This window comes from Hylaeus anthracinus, unplaced genomic scaffold (genome assembly GCF_026225885.1).
Source record: "Hylaeus anthracinus isolate JK02 unplaced genomic scaffold, UHH_iyHylAnth1.0_haploid 12002, whole genome shotgun sequence".
NCBI classification, from domain to species: Eukaryota; Metazoa; Arthropoda; class Insecta; order Hymenoptera; family Colletidae; genus Hylaeus; species Hylaeus anthracinus.
The window spans coordinates 12649501-12669278 of record NW_026534349.1 but is presented as its reverse complement, the minus strand read 5'-3'; the positions used below and the strand labels follow the sequence as shown (position 1 = coordinate 12669278).

At 34.2% G+C, this 19778-nt stretch overlaps 1 protein-coding gene across 7 annotated transcripts in view; it reads right to left on the bottom strand.

The window, feature by feature from the left end:
* Window positions 1-9386, bottom strand: part of LOC128891851 (prominin-like protein) — a 75341-nt gene extending 65955 nt beyond the window's left edge. For 4 of the 7 annotated variants that reach the window (XR_008460930.1, XR_008460931.1, XR_008460932.1 and 1 more), the window contains exon 1: window positions 8219-9384. Coding sequence is in view for 4 of the 7 variants with exons in the window: in XM_054151742.1 (XP_054007717.1) it covers window positions 8219-8543 (325 nt within the window). In the remaining 3 variants the exon portion in view is untranslated. Of the gene's footprint in view, window positions 1-8218 lie in introns of all 7 variants that reach the window. The other 3 variants (XM_054151745.1, XM_054151744.1, XM_054151743.1) reach the window with 2 other exon arrangements.
* Between the last annotated feature and the right edge of the window lie 10392 nt (window positions 9387-19778).

The following is a 19778-nucleotide window of genomic DNA, read 5'->3' as shown; positions in this document are numbered from 1 at the left end:
TATCTGATTTTGGGACGGTAATCGTTACATTCCATAGGCTAATCATAATTATACAGGGTGTCACAATTAAACCAGACCTCCAGAATATCTCTTCCAATTGTGATAATACAAAAAATATTTTACATGCAATTTGAATGGTTTGGAGAGACCTGTACGCTGCAGTGTACATTTTTTCAACGTCCTATTTTTTAAAGGAGATTTCAAGTCATCGATGTTCTAGTATCACTGTATAGTGGCTATTGACTCGTTGAACGATCGCAGACTGATCACATATGGGCGACAGTACACACGTTATCGATTTCGTTCGCTGTTCCTTGCACAAAGACCGCTGTCAATGCAACGTTTCCTCTCCGACGTACAATGAATATATTTGGCCAATCTAACTGACCGAAATATTTTTTTTTTATTTAGTCCGTTTACATCACACTTATTTATTGACTCATGGTATTTTAAGTCTGGAGACAATTGTTTATAGGAGGAAATCATAGCTTTGTTTCTATTGAATCGTTTAATAATTATATTTATTTAACTGTAACGATTTGAACGCATATAAAACCGCGATTAATTTAAATCCGATTTAACAGTGAAATACTTGGATCTAAATTCTTGCGTTGGGTTCAATTCGATCCGTACGTTGTTTTTGTTATTTAAAATTTGGAATAAAAGAGAATTAAAGAGAAAATTAACAAGATTTTATATTTTTAATAAAACCTTAAGGGGAAACCACGTGATTAGTAGTCTAGAATGTATTACCAATTGATTAGTGCAATATTCCCAATGAAGAAAATTGAAACATTACCTTGTTTGGAATCATTTTAATTGTACGTAATTAGATGTTTTTTCAAAAGTAGAAAACCAATTGGACATCGACGGAATTTTTGCAACGAAGGCCAATGACAAAGCTTTAAATTCGGAAATAGAATATTGTTTAAGTTTTTATGCATACTAAATTGTCCTATAAGTTCCCGGACACCTGCTACCAATAAATCATTTTATAATAACATTATAATCAAACAATAATTATTTTTCAAAATAAATGGATCAAATGTCATAAAGAATTTTAGTGTCAACAATTCAAGCATCAAGTGTCCGGGAACTTATGGGACAACTTAGTATATATGACACCAAATGTGTTACAGATGTTTCAAATGCAAACATATTGTTTTTGAATCAAGCTTCCGTTGATAACTCTAGTCGAGTATTGTTCTACATTCTCGTACAAAAATATAGATTAAATTTAAAAGTATTTCCAGCGGAAAAGTGGGTCGAACGGCTCTTAGAGTTCCTAATATAAAAATAGGTCAACCTGTGAGAGTTCGCGAAACGAAAACGGGTTCGGCTCGCCATGGGAACGCGTAAATCCTTAATCTCAGAGTCTTCAAATTTAAATTTGTAATTCTCATTCAAGATTTCCAGCGTGGATTACTATCGCCATTCGACAGTAACGATTCTTTCGTAATTACGTAGATCTCGGTTGTGAAATATAAACGAGATACATCTGTTTGCGGAAACAACGGAAAGTCTACCTAACCTTATAGAACTTATCTTCACGACTAGATATACCTAATTTTTTATTGGTTACTGCATCATTTCTATTGTATACAACTCTGGCGCAATGACAACGCATCTTTATTGTTATGTTACTATTCAAACTCTAACGAAGATTAATTTCAAACACAAAAGCACAAATTATTGCATTGTTTAGTCTTTTTAAATATTTTATAACCTCTTTAATGGTTATCTTTGGTGATGCATTTTTATTGTTATGTTACTATTCAAACTCTAACAAAGATTAATTTCAAACACAAAGGCACAAATTATTGCATTGCTATTCGAATATTTCATTATCTCTTTGGTTGCAATTTCTACTTTGTGGAGAGTTTACGTTTAAATATTAATACAGTAACAGTTACATGCTCTCATTGCACTTGAGTTTCATAAAATATGAAATGGAATACCGAGTAATGTAAAATAGTACTGTTCTAACGCACAGTATTTTCAAGCGTTTCCTAACATGTTATTCATTCAAAAATAGTATTATTATGATGTACAGTTTCTTGAAGCATCTTCTAAAACGTTCATTCGTTACGATAATATTATAATCAAGTGAAATCAACGATTTCACTGCAGCAGAGTTGTCTACATTAAATGGAATATCTACTCAGTAATCAATACTATTATTATTGTAATGCAATCTATTCAATTCTGAAATGTTTCGAAGGTGAACTATACATTGCAATAATAATCGAATATTAATTATACCTTATTGCATCACAGTTGAAATCGCGATTACATTACGAAATCAAATATTTAATAACAAAACAAAATATTATTGTGACGTATAACACCCTCTATATATTACAATAATATCAGTTTAATATTTCATGTTACATTGTATGTAGCTGTAATGCATTGAAGAGCTATCGTTATTATTCTATTATTATTATTATTTATAGTCTTTTTACATTGTATAAAATGTTTGGATGATCACAGAAATTTTTTAAGGGGACAGGCAACTGTAAAACCATTTTTAAAAGAGGTATATACAAAAAATGTTTATAAAGAAACTATCTATTATACACACACGTAACTTCAAACACGTTTTCCTCGAAACATTAGCAGAAAGTTCACCAGAACCACTAAAAATTGGGCAACTTTTGTCTCTGCTAAATACCTCAATGAATTATATCTCACGATCAGTAACGATGTGATCCATAATTATTTGTTCTTTATTAAATGGCTTATATATAACATCAAATTTTCAGCAAATTCCTAAATTTCATTTTGATTTAAATTGAAAAAAATTCACGCGAAAACCTGTACGTTCCTAAGGGTTAAAATTACAACATTTGTATATCATTTTTCATAAAATTGGAATGGTGAATTTAAATCGAAATTAGCTCGTATGATTCATATTTAATCAAAGAACGATCAAGTGAAGTTTTGTTAAAATACTCCGCTAAATAAATTCACGGAACAAGTATCTTAAAGAGGACTGAAGACATGTCGAAGCGAAGAAACGAAGAAGCAAACCGAAGCTACACTAGCGCGCCTTATAAAACAATAACTGGTAATAAGACGCAATTGTTCGTGGCGCGGAAGTAATAGAGGCATCTCGGTGAGGCTAATTAAACTGCTGATCCATCTGCCCGTACCGAAACGATAAAGGTTACGTCAGCTGCTTACGAATAAATCCGTGCTGTTGGTGATACCGTTACCTTCGCGGCTAATCGATAACGTGAGAAGATCTAAGGAGAAAAAAGAAACACCAACAACGGGGAATCATGGCTCGTAAAGAAAAAAATGAAAAACATCCGTCATGGACTACTAAGCAGAAAATCGTCTTCTTTCACGTTCATCTGAAAGCGAGTCGAGCGTGGATCCGTTTACCGCCAATTCCTGTGATTCGTAAAACTAGTTGTGACCTGTTCACGGATATCTCGAACACGGATCACGTAATTTTCTGTTTTTCGTATTTTGAGCAGCGTTTGCACGCAGGCATACAGCGACTCGCGAAAGTATTTGAACACTTAGTACGAAATACTTTATTAATTATAATAGATACATTATATAACACTGAAATATTATTAACACTGTAAGGAGGTACGACTCTGGAGATTATATAGGTAAAGTTTCAAACAAATTGACAAATGTAAACAATAGATTTGAATTATTTCTTGTAAACATAGAGTAGATCGCTGAAGACACATGATTAGACTGCGGATTTTAAAGTAAAATCTTCGCGAACGTGCCTACAAAAATTTAACTTAAATAAGAATTTATTTCATTCTGCAAATATTATAACATGAACTTTACTTTCAATCTTTTTTATATTCTTTCATATCGTTTGCATTTTGTAGTTTCTTGCGCATTCAAATTTCCTATAAACGCATAAAAATCCGCAGTCTACACGTGATCAATATCGTACTATTTCGCAATGAATGCTAGACTCAGACCGAGAAATGTATGTACCATGATGACTAACAACAATCAATGTTTACATTTAGTGACCGAAAAACTAAGTTTTCATTGATTCTTGGAACTCATTCTTGTGTGTTCGAATACTTTTGTGTCTTCAGCAATCTACTCTATGTTTACAAGAAATAATTCAAATCTATTGTTTAAATATTTCGATTTGTTTGAAACTTTACCTATATAATCTGCAGAGTCGTACCTCCTTACAGTGTTAATAATATTTCATGTAAATGTTATATAATATACCTATTATAATTAATAAAGTATTTCGTACCAAGTGTTCGAATACTTTCGCGAGTCACTGTACGTAACAATTTACTAGTCAGGATACTGAAGTGAGATTAGGAGTACTGGTATAATTTAGTATTTAAATATTTTCTAGGTATTCGACTGTTACGAGTCAGTAAAAGTTTTATCAGAGGGCCGCGGCCACATCCGCTCGAAAGGGCAAATGTCGCGGAGGAGAGGTTTCGTAGAAACTAGTAAAAACGGATTGAAGTCTCCGTACGTGGCGCAGTATTTAACGGGCACCACGAACCGAAGTATTTTCGCTTCATAGTTTATGTTTATTATCTATAAAAGTCACCTGGTACTCAAATAAATTTCAATATGAGCAAACAAATTTGTTTTTGGATTTCCTATAAATACGACACCGGCACGTAATGGACTTTAAACGTTTAACTGTCAGTTTGCTCGATCTGGCTAGTATCAGCTTCTTTACTGTTATCCCAGAATTAAACAAGCCTGTGTTTTGTCTAAATATTATGTAAAATGAACGTGTAAAACGCGAAAGAAGCGAATATAGCAGACGTGAAACGCATTTCTTCTTTTCTACACTTTTGTTCTTTGTAATGTTTATTTCTATTTCAATTATAGATTACGAGTTATCGTTAATATTAAATTATCATTTATATTATGTTTCGAGGCGATGTAGCCACTTTAGACTCGGCCTCTTTTTCCGCGATCAACACAGATTATTAAAATTTAGTTTTGTCGCTATCGTCTGTACTTCAATCAAACAACTCTGGGTCTACCAACAAAATGGTGGACGTTCGAATGTTTTCAACATTCTTTCTTAACTTTGATCATTTAAGAACATGCACAGCGACGAATAATCGTAATTTTAGTACGGACGATAACTACGAAACCGTATTTTAACAATCTGTTTGATTTCTAGCTTTCGGATGATCCAACGTCGAGTTATCGTCAAGTTAACTATGGATAAATAGATCAAGTTTCACGTGGCTATGAAAATATGAAAAATGTCATTAAAAATGAACAACAAATTTTCAACAATCAACAAGGATTTGTCGAGTGAAATAAAAAAAACAAAACCCCAGCGAGCGTACGATAATGGCGAAACCTGAGAAATGACGTTTCAAAATGAAAATACCCGTAAAATATGAATTTAAATCAACCTTGACTTTCGATTCGGAATGGCTTTCATCCAAGCATTACAAATCAAGTCGCTTTGTTTTTAAAGGGGCAAGGTAAACGTCGATTGAGAGTTACTGCTGTCAGACGTAAATAAACAGATCATCGACAGCTCTTCCATTGTCGATCCTCTTCCGAATCGGAAGAACGGTTACGAAGGAGGGGAAAAAGTGTTGCCGAAGAACGGATAGGAAGGCCTGGGTGTGAGTAGACAGCAGACGTCAGGGTCTCGCTATCAACTTCCTGCTAGAATTGATATAGATGCACGGGCCCTGCTCCTACGCGAACGAAAGGGTCATTGATCTGGATAGTTCAGCAAGTTATCGTGTTTTTTAATGAACCGTTTCGCGTGGGAATTCACCAACGAGCAGCTGTTGGCAAACTACAGCGATACGAGTAAAATTTCATAGATAGTATTTACATCGATGCAATACGAACGAAATCTTTTTGGAGAAATACAGAGTGTTTACGAAAATACTAACCACTGCTTTTTTCCTGAGTATTAGACAAATAATATGGAGGAAAAAGTTTTTTGTTTTCTACGACCACTAGAATGATGCATATCAATTTTTATATTTAAATATTTGCAATATTTTTGGAGAAATTTTAGTGCCATTGGATCTTTTAAATGGAATGCTGTGTATTTTATCGTGTAATAGGAATGTATATTGAATGTATAATGACCTTTCTGGTCCTGCGAAATCAGAAATCAAAGAAATACGTGCATTTTCTTTCAATGTGTTTACAGAGTATTTTTTTTATTGACGGCCTAGTTCAATGTGACTTGTTTCTTGTTGTTATTCGCTACTAAATTATTGACTAACTATCGACTAATTTCAGTATTTGTTACGTTTAATGTATTGGAAATTTCTCTGTCGACTCGGCTCTTGATGATACATTCCATTATGTTGGTCGTAGAAAACTATGAAACTTTTTCCTGTATCACTTTTTTTTCTAATATTTACTATTTACGATAAAAACGCTGGCTAGTAATTTCATGAACACCCTGTATAGTATTTTATTTATCACTACAATTGCCGAGGACAATCTATACCTGTTAAACATGCTACTTTATCTTTAAGATTACAGAGTAAAGAGAAAATCAATTTATCAATATAATTGGCCTTCATTCCAGTTTAATAATTGCCATTCAAAATTGTAGCAAAGGCACTGTTAATATTCGAATAATTTCAAAAAGGAGATACAACATACATCAATCAAATTGACTAACTTGGTACTTCTAGTACTATAGGCCGTTTAGTTGCATTTATTTGTTGGTACCAATATTTAATTTTATATACTATTTGTATATAACAAACATCAACAATGAGAAAATAGTTTTTGTACCTTGTATACCATTACAACGTACAATTCAATGTATTCCGGTACAGTATTCCATTAGTAAATTGTTTTCGGCGTGTATACAAGGTGATTCGTAATTAGTAACACAACCAGCAATTCTTCGTTCAGAAATAACTCGAAAATATAGAATTTAGTTTTCTTGCTCGTTCAATTTCCGAGATAATTAATTTTGAAAATACGAGAATAACGTATAGACCAGATTGACAAACTTTAAAAGGCGGCTTCGCGCCTGAACTTACACTGAAACGATAATTTTGGCATATTGTTTAGGTTGTCGACCTTCCGTTTGTTGAGATAATGTTAATAGTGTACTTAATAGCGCATTATTTAATACTGGAACAGGGATAAGAATTATATTGATTGTCCGTTTCCCTTTCCCATATAGATGAATTGGCAGATGTAGACCCAGTTATGGCCACCAAAATCACCGAGTTAAACTCCAGTAAATTTTTTGTACGCGGTCGCACGAAATTTGAAGGTTTGCGATGATGGGAAACCGTAAACACGTGAAGAGTTGATACAAAGGGAATTTATAAAATTCATTCATTGTAGATTGACAATGTAACAAGAAGGGTACAAATACAATCAAAAATAGAATGCTGATTATTAGACTGCGGATGTTTATGGAAAATAAAATCTTCGCGAACGCGCCTACAGAGATTGAATCTGAATAGGAATTTATTTTATTCTGCAAATATTATAACATCAACTTTACTTTCAATCTTTTTTATAATCTTGCATATTGTTTGCATTTTGTAGTTTTTTGCGCATTCAAATTTCCTATAAATGCATAAAGATCCGCGGTCTATTGATTATTATTCCACTCTACGTTCAATATCTTATTTCCAATGGAATTGACTAACGAAATCATTATTTATTTAGGACGATTCACCGAACATTTCGCGTTTGTCGATTACTCCAGAGATTCTGCGTACAAAAATCTCTCATCTATTTTAGAAACGCTCTTCGATGATTTGTTTTTTTAACGTCGAATTTAACGTTATCTAGCAAAACAATCGATTAGACAACAAAGCCAAACGAAAATAAATGAAACTTCCTTTCGGAACATGATTCCATTTCCACGGAAGACTACGCTTCGCTGCCCGCGCGTAATACTGTCCCGCGCAAGGCACTAGTGCAAAAAAAAAAAAAAACGCAAAAAAAATCCTGACAACACGTTCCGAGTATTTCTCACGTCGACAAGGTTACGAAGTAAAAGTATCCCTGATGCTAATTCCGAGGCTAGGATTCGCGTTGCGCGTAAATGCCCCTCTCGACTTGTTCCACCTTCTTTTTTTTTTTTTTTGACAGCGATCTGTTTACTAACAAGCAGCCGGCCATTTTCGAGCGCGCAGGGCGTAACCAAGGCCGCGGAAAGCTGTCCCTAACCCTAACCAAGGATCCGTACGATGCGTACACGTAGAAGCAAAATAATCTCGGGACTCACCCTCCGGATACGCTTGCTTGCTTTGTACGAAGTCGATGAACGTGTTGGTCACGTTGTACAGCTGGGCCATGCCCTTGGCGTCGAACTCCGTGGTGGCTTTGTAGGGCACCGCGGACGTGTTCACCGTCGAGTAAGTGAGACCCTGCGAGGCCATGATTCCGTTCAGCTGCCGGTCCAGATCCTCGCTGATCACGCGCATCCGATTGGTAAGGGTTTCCTGGCAAGTGACGGGGCGCGGCACGAAAACAAATAGTAGATAGAGAATCGCGAAACCATAATGCACCACGGCACCGAGCCGATCACCGTCAAACCGTACGAAAACCATGATAGCGACCTGCGCCCGGGACGCGTCGCTACGGACTGCTTGGCCGTTCGCTTACAGAGACGCGTGGAACCGGACTATCCCCACTCCGCCGTCGGTCCTGATCCGCACGTTCCTCTCCGTTCGATCATCTCCGTGACCGGATATTTTCCCCATTTCTCACCTCTTCAAACCCCATTAATGTACATTCTTGTCCACTTGTATTTTAACATTGTTTTCTAAAAGAAAATAACACTAGTTTACAAAATAAAAAAAGAAAGAAAAAATCTACATTCAATGTCACAATTTTTTTCTTATGTATTTTGGCCTACTACACTCGAAAATCGGAAGAAAAAATTTTTCTATGGATAGGTTTTTTTTATATGAATTTTTGAATTTTTTTTTCGATTTTTTTCTGATATACGTTCACATTTTAGCCCATATCTAGAGTTAGAAACGTCCGATTGAGTCGCGCAAGACGCCATTTTAAAGGTAATCTAATTTCCAACCATTGTTTTTTACATTATTTTCCAATCGATTCAATAGTTTAAGTGTTACGAGCCAATGTATATGAGAAAGTTTGATTTTTTCGGCTAAAATCGAACACGAATATTTCTTCCATCGCCATGGAAAAATGGAAATCGTCAAATTACGTCCAGTTTCTTATTGTCTACGTATAGATCGCACTTTTACGAAGAGATCGAGCTTTTGTTGAAGAAAATCTATGGATAAATACCGGAGTTAGGAACAATTGAGTAAAGGTACAAAAATTCCAATTTTACTCTGTTTTTGTATTTGTTTTCTATTTATATAGGAAACATTTATTGAATTAATTTCGATTAGAAATAATTTCGGCCTTTACTTTGTCTTCTGTTCTTCTTTGGGTTCGTTTCTCTGATGAGGAACCAAATGAAAAAAATTGTGGCATTGAATGTACATTTTGGCTGTAAACTAGTGTAATATGTTTACTAGAACATCGAGTGTCACGTGATCACGATTGATCTCAGCTTAATCATATTTAATAAGAATCAGGGACGTCTGCCTGGAAACTTTAGAAATGGTTTCATTAGTGCACATGGCGATTCATTACAGAAGCGTAACAGATAAGAATATTTATAACGATATTCTTATTGTGAAATGTGTCATGTTTTATATAGACAGCCACCAATATTCTTTGCACGAAACTTTCATTTGTTATCTGAAATGTGGGGGATTACGTTTAGATTGATACTATTTATCAAAATAGTTCCTTTTAATATTTTTAAAATATTTAATCTGGTCGTTCGTGACTCGCTCGTTTCTTTGCATATTAAAGTTCTGTAAATAGGAACACAATTCGTTGAATCTTTTTCTTCGTATCTTGTGGTAACGAGGAATGTTTAAGAAATATAAATGTTATGATGTGATAGATGACGTTAACAGATGTTAGTAGAATGTTAATATAATAGTTTTATTTTTGACTAAAACCTAAGAATATGTTTTCCATGTAAGGAAAACGTCTCTTCTAGAAGTTTAGAAACGATCACGTAATTTTAACGATAGATAAGACTTCTTCTCAATTTGTAGAGTCAAATAAAAATACTTGTAAACACGAGTTACAGCTTTGTCCAATTTTTGAAAATTCTACAAGTTTGTTCCGTGTTTTCTATAGTTTTATTCAGTTTAAACATTGATTGAAAAAGCACATTGAAAGGAGGAAGAAAAATCTGGAAAAAATGTTGGTTTACCTCAATCGTACAGAAATCGTAATCGTCGGAAGGGTTGTCTTTTCCGCGTTCCGCATGATTTGCTGAAGGAAACGGTAGCGAGAGAACGAACCAATCGGCGCGCGCGATTTCCCGCGCAAATTTGAAACGCGTCCTTGTTCGTTTGCGCGGATTGTCTTTTAATTAAAGTCGCAGTGTCGCGGACACGGATGCGACGATTGTTTTCGTAGTAATTTCAGAGGCGAAAGGGAGAACGATGTCGAATAAGCGTGAGAAGTGTGACGAAAGATGCGCGGCGGCTGTTGCGTCATTTAATTGACTTGATGCAACGCTAGAGAAGATCTTCAGAGAATCCTTGCGCTAAAACTGCTGCTAAGCGTCACGCTTGTTCTCTAAACATCATTGCTTTCGCTTTCTTCTTCTAAACTGAAAATCACTACCACGTTAATTAAACAAAAATCCTTCGAGTTGTGCGGCGATACATTGTCAACAAAATGGTATTTTAGTACGACGTGTAAAATAAATAAGGGGTTAGATACACTTTTGACAGGCAAAAGGGAGCGAACTTTGTGAATTTTTTGTAAGTGAGACATTTTTGTTTAGTAACAAACCGTTATATGTATATATATTTATCTGTTGATTCTGCAAGTTTCATTCGAAAATTACAAAAATTTATTATTGAAATCGTAATGGTTTCATTATGTCTAATAATTTTATTTTTAGATATATAGCTACTTAATTGTATTTTATACTTGTATATATATATATATATATGTATATATTTAGTTATTTTTAGATGTATGTACTTATATTCATTATCGTAAGTAATTTCTATTACTTTTTCTTCACATTTATTTTATTCCTTTTAATTACAAAATTCCATTCCAATTATTCGTACTAGTGGAATAGAATTCATGTTTTAAAAAATATTTTAAAAAACTAAAATAAAAATTGATAATACAATACTAATAACATATATCATGCTCTAATACGTCAGTTACTGTTACTGTAGGCCAATTGTACACTGTATTACCGTTGATGGAGCAAAAGCTAATAGTAGAAAGCTGTAGTGTTCAAATTATTTCAATTATTAAACAAACAATCCTCTCAGATGTAGTATACCATTGCGTTTCTTGAAATCTGTTATCTATGATTTGCCAATGAAATTAGAAATATGTTGCATGACATTCGATCAATTTTCATTACCCTGAATATCTTATTTACAAAGAACAAAAATATCTAAGGATGTATAAACGAGAAATTTATAAAACACTACAACCTCTGAAAATCAACTGTTGATGCTAAATATTATTCATAATTATTGTTAGGTGGAAAAAGTTGATACTTCTAACCATAAATAATTATATGCGTAAATTACTTGTGACTTATATGTCAATATAATTAGTGAGAATGTTAACTCACGATGGTCGCTAATGACTTACAGGCTGATGCAACAATAAATAAATAAATCCATTTAATTCTTCCGGACAAGATTGGGTAATTGATTACAAAATCACGAAGTATTGGATGCAACCGATAAAAAAAGATACGCAAAAAACGTAGTGCTGCAGCCGTTGCGATCAAAATGTTAAATTTTATCTTTCCCTCTCGATAAAGCTGACGGTTACGTGGCCTATTACGACTGTCACATTTCACGGATCGATTTAATCTAATCTGTAGATTTTCGGATCAGTTTTGATAGCTCGTGTACTTGATCATGGAATGATCGATGAGATATTCACGAAACTTTCGGAGCAATATTTCCTTCATTGAGAATTCAATGTCACGTTAAGAGACTAACCCTGATTTACTAGCGGAACTTACACAGCATTGGATTATTCGAAAGTAGCTATTACGTTCAATTTGTAGATATCGCGAGACTTTCATCTTAATTACGATAACTTTTTACTGTAAATCTCACCCATTTTTGCCCGGCTCGATCAAACTGGTATTTAAAAGTGGAACCCTCCGTGAAAGGTTGAACCGGCTGGCGTGGAATGACACGAACAAAAACGAGTACATTCTGGTACGTAAATTTCCAAGTTTCTTTTTCATGGATTCCTCGAAAATACTTTTCCATTGAAAGGATTACATGGATACTAGGATGGTCCTTATTTTAATGATTTTTTTAAATCTCTGTTACGCGCCCACTAAATACCTTGCGAATACATAAGAAAATATTCCTGTAAAATTTCAGCTTTTAATTTTAATATTAACACACCCAGGGCCGGCGTGACCTTTTGCGGGGCCGGGTTCAAAAATGCTGCGGAGCCTGAATTCACATTCAAATCCTGCACTTGAATTTTACAACGAGGAATTATTTATTTACCAATGCTATATATTTTTTATAAGATGAATATTAAACAATGATACTTTGATGATTTTTGTCACTCTTTTCAATTTAATCATCTCTACTAAAAAAATGTCTTGCATCTGAGCAAAAATTGCTTCCATTTGTTAATTTTCTTGAACTCCATTAAGAATTGATGAAACGATTTGAAATTCGACGGAGTTATTACTTATAATAATAGGAAGAAGCCCTAAAAATTTCAAATTTTTATCTTAATCATTTTCTTATATATCTACCTAGTAAATATGAAGCTATTTTTTCTACTTGAAATATATTATATTTTATAGCGTCGCTAATATTAATGAAGATGCTTTTTAATTTTTTCATTTCAGATAAGCCTCTTCATATCCCAAGAAAGATTATTTGTGAATTATTAATAGTTTTCCAAAAGTAATTCATGAAAATCACCTATTTTTAAAACTGTTACACTGGAGTCCCCTCTTAATGTCAGATAATGTAAAACAAAAATTATATTGATTTCGGATAACAATCGGAACCACTAAAATTCCCACCGATAGCAGATTCGGATTAAAACTTGCTATAAGAAACAGCTGATATCTCAAAGATCTCAGTGTGAAATGAATTGAAAAAATGACTATACAAGGTGTCCCAAAACTCGGGGAGGAGCCGGAAATGGGGGGTAGCTGAGACGATTCTGAACAACAATTTCCTTTGCAAAAATGTCGGATGGGGCTTCGTTAAGGAGATATTAAGCGTAAACCCCGACCAATCAGAGCGCGCGTAGACCGTTGGAGCGGCCGCGGTAGCGTAGGCTACGCACTGGTGGCCGCGCTTGCACGCGAACAAGTGACTCGACGTGCATCGAAGGACATTGACGCTGCCGCCTAGCGCGTAGCCTTCGCTACCGCAGCCGCTCCAACGGTCTACGCGCGCTCTGATTGGTCGAGGTTTTCTCTTAATATCTCCTTAACGAAGCCCCATCCGACATTTTTGCAAAGGAAATTGTTGTTCAGAATCGTCTCAGCTACCCCCCATTTCCGGCTCCTCCCCGACTTTTGGGACACCCTGTATATACTTTAAAATACTAATACCAGAAATAACCTCGTAGTTAAAAAAAAGATTAAGTAAATGTTTCTCCGTAATAAATCACGAAAAACACTCGATATTTGGCTTCCTAATGTGGTTTATCCTCTCAACACCGGAATCGGGTAGCTGGACAAACTGTATAAAGACGGAATAGTCCTGCCAAAAGTGACGCATATGGTTACCGTATTTTGTTCCCGAATTAAAAAGTATTGCTCCCACGGACTGGTTTGGACAACCGAGGTTCCGCGCCGTTCCTCGTCATCGCATTCGCTCGACACGTAACGTACCACGGATCCAGGTCACGACATCGAAAACTGCATTTCGATCGGTCGTTGCCTGTGTTTTCTGCTGACCCGAAAACCGGTGCCTAGCGACCGCTTAGAACGAGAATCTGGGTTCGTCTGTAAATGTGGCCAAAACTGCAGAAGCAGCTTAGGCAACGAACACGGAAGGATTAAACCTGAAAATCCTCACTAAAAAGAATAATTAGCAAATCGAGACGGATTACCATTATTTCGTACTTAGTTTCGTTCTATTGACTCGACTTACAATTTGTTAAAATTTAAGAGCGAAAATTGTGCATGCATTAATATTAAGAAATTTTACTATCAAGAGAAATGACTTTAATTATAATTGAATTATTGATTGTAAAAGATTGTGTAGAAGACTTTTCAATGATATAATTTATTTTGAAAATTTAAAATGAATATTGATTTACTTTCAAGTGATTCCATTGTCAAAGCATATCTTTTAAAGGAGCTAAACAAGTGTTTGAATAATATTACTTTGACGCAGAAATCGACCCATCGCGAAGTGTTCTTCTTGTACATATATAAAACATTTCAACGCAACGAATGCATACTTCAAAAATCATCAAACTTGTATTTCAACTTATAGCTTGAAATATATAGGAAAATTTGAATCTTTCAATACAATATATTTAATTATCATCATTACTATTATATATTGTTAATATATTAACATATTACATGAATACGCTCAACAACGAATATTTGTATGAAGAAATTTTTATCATACCGTGGAATGGCAGCACGTTACTATGTTATTAGTGGAAAACGCGAAGTACAAGAAGACCCTACCCTAAACAAATAAATGAAATAAGAAATGTTGCAACTCCGAGTAAGTTTTTCAATGCATATCCGCGATCACTGTACTCGCCAAATACCACGTATACAACCAGTCACCCGTGTCGATTTGGACCTTTCGTCGTCCTACGACATGATTGGGGACCAGAGGAACAGAAAAACATGCGACCCACCAACCGTTGTCTTGATACAGGACATCGTTGTGGCTCTATATCATGTCGCCGATCATCGAAGTAGCTCTGCATTACCCACGTCGAACTTGCGAGTTGCTCTGCTTTATCTGCGTCGAACTTCGAAGTACTTCTGCTGGATGATGTATGGAATCTCAAATAAAGTTACATGAATTAATAATATGTTTCAAAATGTACAATACTTACAATTTGAATCCATTAGAATTGAAGATAAATTTTTAGTTTAAATAGGGAATGCATCGGATGACTTTAAAACTGAAAAATTGAAATAATCGACTAGATACATGTATATGAAAGCTGATAAACTAAAAAGTTATAAATGTTATAATAAGAACAATGCGTGTATTCGCATGATACATAATTGTAATTCGAATAGCATAAATTCATTAATACTATTAGCTTTTAGTCGTTTTTATTAGTTTTAGTATAACAAAGCTACATATCTAAATGTTCTAAGAATGTTTCAGTTTTTTTCTCTTACGTTTCCAACATATTTATAATAAATTATACAATTATGTAACTTCATATACATTCAATGTTTCAAGAAAATGTAGCAACAAAAATTATGTTTGAGCCTCGCGCCACGGTCTACATACATACACACAAATGTGCATGAGCATATGCGCTGCATTCAGCAAGCGACTGAAGAACACATGACTATCGGACTACGACGTTTTGTTAGGTTTGTTATTTAATTGAGTTATGGCAAAGCGTGCAAGCAATGCCACGAGTAATAAAGCGTATATTAAGATATCACCGTGTGTCCATCAATTTGACTATGTTACCATACACAATACAAAATGTAATAAAAGTGCAGAAATTAAACAAAATTTCTCAGTTAATAATCAATTTAAGAAGAAGATTGTGTAAATTTGCAGTATCATATATTTACTATCTGTCTAACATAATGAAATGCTCAAGTCTTTATCCATTATGTTTCTAACATATTTGTAGTGAATTATAGAAATGTGTATCGTCATAAATGTTCAAAGTTTCTAGAAATTGTAGTAAAATATAGTTAAAGTGCTCGAATTGACAAAATTAAATCAGATGGTACTAAGCATAAGAATAATTGTGTAAATCTACAATAGTATAGATTTTATACCTGCCTAGTAAAGGTATCTAAATATTGAAAAAATCTTCAAGTTTTTATCTGTTACGTTTCTAACATATTTGTAACGAATTATAAAAGTGCATATCATCATAAGTGTTCCAAGTTTCTAGAAAATATAATAGAAGAGCATGAATTCACAAAATTGATCAGTTTATAATAAATTTATCAAATAAGTGTATAAACTAACAAAAGTATACATTTTGTATCTGTCTGACAGAGGTGTCCAAATGTTGAGAGAATGAGAATGTTTAAGATTTTACCTTTTATGTTTCATAATACACATTTGTAGAATTCATTACAAATGTGTTGGAAGCATACAGGATAAAAACTCAAACAATCTTTCAACATTTAAATACCTTTGTTACATAAATATATAATATATTGTATTCCAAATTTATACATTTCTTCTATTAAATATGTTATAAATTGATAAATTCTGTGAATTCATGCTCTTTTATTATACTTTCTAGAAGCTTTTTGAACACTTATGGCGATACACATTTTTATAATTCGTTACAAATATGTTAGAAACATATCAGATAGAAACTTAGATTCTTTCAATATTTAGATACCATTGTTAGACAGATATAGAATGTACGCTATTCCAAATCTACACAATTTTTCTTACGCTTATTACCATCTGATGAATTTTGTCAATTCGTGCACTTTAACTATACTTTACTACATTTTCTAAAAACTTTGAACATTTCTGACGATACATATTTGTATAATTCGTTACAAATTTAACGAAACAGAAAAGATAAAGAATTAAACATTCTTTTCAATATTAAGGTACCTTTATTATACAGATATAGGATGTATGATATTGGAAATTTTTACAATTTTATTCTATATTCATGATAAAGTAATAAAATTTATGAATTGGCGTTATTCAAATTGCAATTGTAATTAATACATAAATATTATTTATTTGTGAAATGTGAATAAAGAAATGGACAAAATGTTTAAAAACACAATTTTTCAGAAAATTGTAAAAGTAAAGTAATAGTGTATAGAAATGGTTTGAAAATGATTTTGTAATTATTAAGCAGAATGACATTAATTAAAGACAATATTACCTATTATTCTGCTTTCCCCGGCAAGCTGCACAATTTCTCTGGCGTTATATGTCGAGAAATTTCGATTCATGTTCCAAACGTTCTGTAGATGCTGTTTGAATGTAAAATGGCCGTTGGGGAACATCACGCAGTCTCGTGGTGTCAGATTCTGGAACATTCAAGAATTCGAAATTGAGACCAAGTTACGATAAATATATATATTTGTACTGTATCCAACCAATAAATTAATTTGGAAAACCGGAAAAGAAACGATAATATTACTCTGGAAGACGTACTCCCACAGTACGAATCGATATTCGAACGAATATCAATTGGTACCTCATGGAGAACGAAGTACGAAATCAATCTAATTTTCTCGAAAACCCGATTCAATTAACAAGGAATAGTATTAATATATTAAAGAGACGGTAAGAAGTAACCCAAGGTAGAAAAAGCAACGATTAGATATTAATTGAATTGAATTATGCTTACTTATTAATTGCCGGATCACCGATCGACACGACACGTTTGCTCTCTCCAATTGCCGCCGAACGAAGGATGCCTCGTTCTCGGCGTCGTTCTTCTGCGCATTGGATTGTGGGTGCTCGGCCAATGAAATTTCAGTATTTAAATGTTCCAAAGAAACGTTAAACGTGATTGGTTGTCACTTCTCAACATCATGCAATGGTTAGGTAGATATATTATAAATTATAAATTAGATAGTAGATAGATTATAAATTGTAAAACAGTAGGGACGAGATTATGAAATTAAAGCATCACACAAATTATTATATACCTATCACATCAAATCTCAGACTCAGACTCTGTAATGCTTTGTGAACCAATCACGTTTAACGTTTCTTTGGAACATTTAAGTACTGAAATTTCATTGGCCGAGCACCCACAATCCAATGCGCAGAAGAACGACGCCGAGAACGAGGCATCCTTCGTTCGGCGGCAATTGGAGAGAGCAGACGTGTAGTGTCGATCGGTGATCCGGCAATTAATAAGTAAGCATAATTCAATTCAATTAATATCTAATCGTTGCTTTTTCTACCTTGGGTTACTTCTTACCGTCTCTTTAATATATTAATACTATTCCTTGTTAATTGAATCGGGTTTTCGAGAAAATTAGATTGATTTCGTACTTCGTTCCCCATGAGGTACCAATTGATATTCGTTCGAATATCGATTCGTTCTGTGGGAGTATGTCTTCCAGAGTAATATTATCGTTTCTTTTCCGGTTTTCCAAGTTAATTTATTGGTTGGATACAGTACAAATATATATATTTATCGTAACTTGGTCTCAATTTCGAATTCTTGAATGTTCCAGAATCTGACACCACGAGTCTGCGTGATGTTCCCCAACGGCCATTTTACATTCAAACAGCATCTACAGAACGTTTGGAACATGAATCGAAATTTCTCGACATATAACGCCAGAAAAATTGTGCAGCTTGCCGGGGAAAGCAGAATAATAGGTAATATTGTCTTTAATTAATGTCATTAGTAGATTAAATTGATTATCTTGCCTTCTATTTCATTACTATTTCTGCTTAATAATTACGAAATCATTTTCAAACTATTTCTTTACACTATTACTTTATTTTTACAATTTTTTGAAAAATTGTGTTTTTAAACATTTTGTCCATTTCTTTATTCACATTTCACAAATAAATAATATTTATGTATTAATTACAATTGCAATTTGAATAACGCCAATTCATAAATTTTATTACTTTATCATGAATATAGAATAAAATTGTAAAAATTTCCAATATCATACATCCTAAATTTTGTTTAATTTATGCACTTTTATTTCTTACGCAAACATATCCCTTTGCATATGCTATAATCGCAATAAATACTTCATAGTATGTATATATACAAAAATAGCTTTCCAATTCCATTTAGTAGAACGAAAACAATACACTGGTGATAAACCTGTATAAAATTATCAAGAATTATATCATACTAAAGTATGTTATATGAATATTTATATATAATATTTAGATATTTCGCAATGTTCGTTAGCCTTTGTCAGTCGATTTCAGGAACTGGTACGTACCTTTAGAGTGTGAATGTTGTGTATGGTACACTCGGGTGTCGGAGGTGCCCCGAGACACCTCCCTAGTTTAGGTCGCGCCCGAGAGCCTTGATTGAGGATCGTTGAGCGTGTGTGTTGGTGTGTTTGTTTTGCCATTTTTAAATATAGGGTTAGGTAGGTAGGTAACTTGACTTCTGGTGTGTATGTTAAATCCTAGTAGGTAGGGTCCAGGTCAGATCTTGTCACCTTCGTTTTGGGTAGGCGTGTACGTGATGGGTCTGCACTTGTAGGTGGATTTGAGTAGTCGTTGCGATCATGATGCAAACGGAGCTTCTGTCCGTTTGTTTCGAAATCTGCTCTCGATTCTTCAGGTCTCGATTCATTGAGTGGTTGCTTCGCGGTCGCGGTCGTGATCAGTAGGATAGTTCGAAACGCTCGTTCCCTCGAGGTTCTAGACGTGTGGTTCATCGGGTTGAACGTCCACGTATTGCACTGAAGCTCGACCCTAGCTGTAAGTTTCAGATGGGGCAATGCGTCCGAAGAAAGAAAAGAGGCCCTGACAAATTGTCACAAGAAAGGGCTGCAACAAATGGCTCTCGAATTCGAAGATGGGGAATCATTCTTGTTACTACTTTGTCAC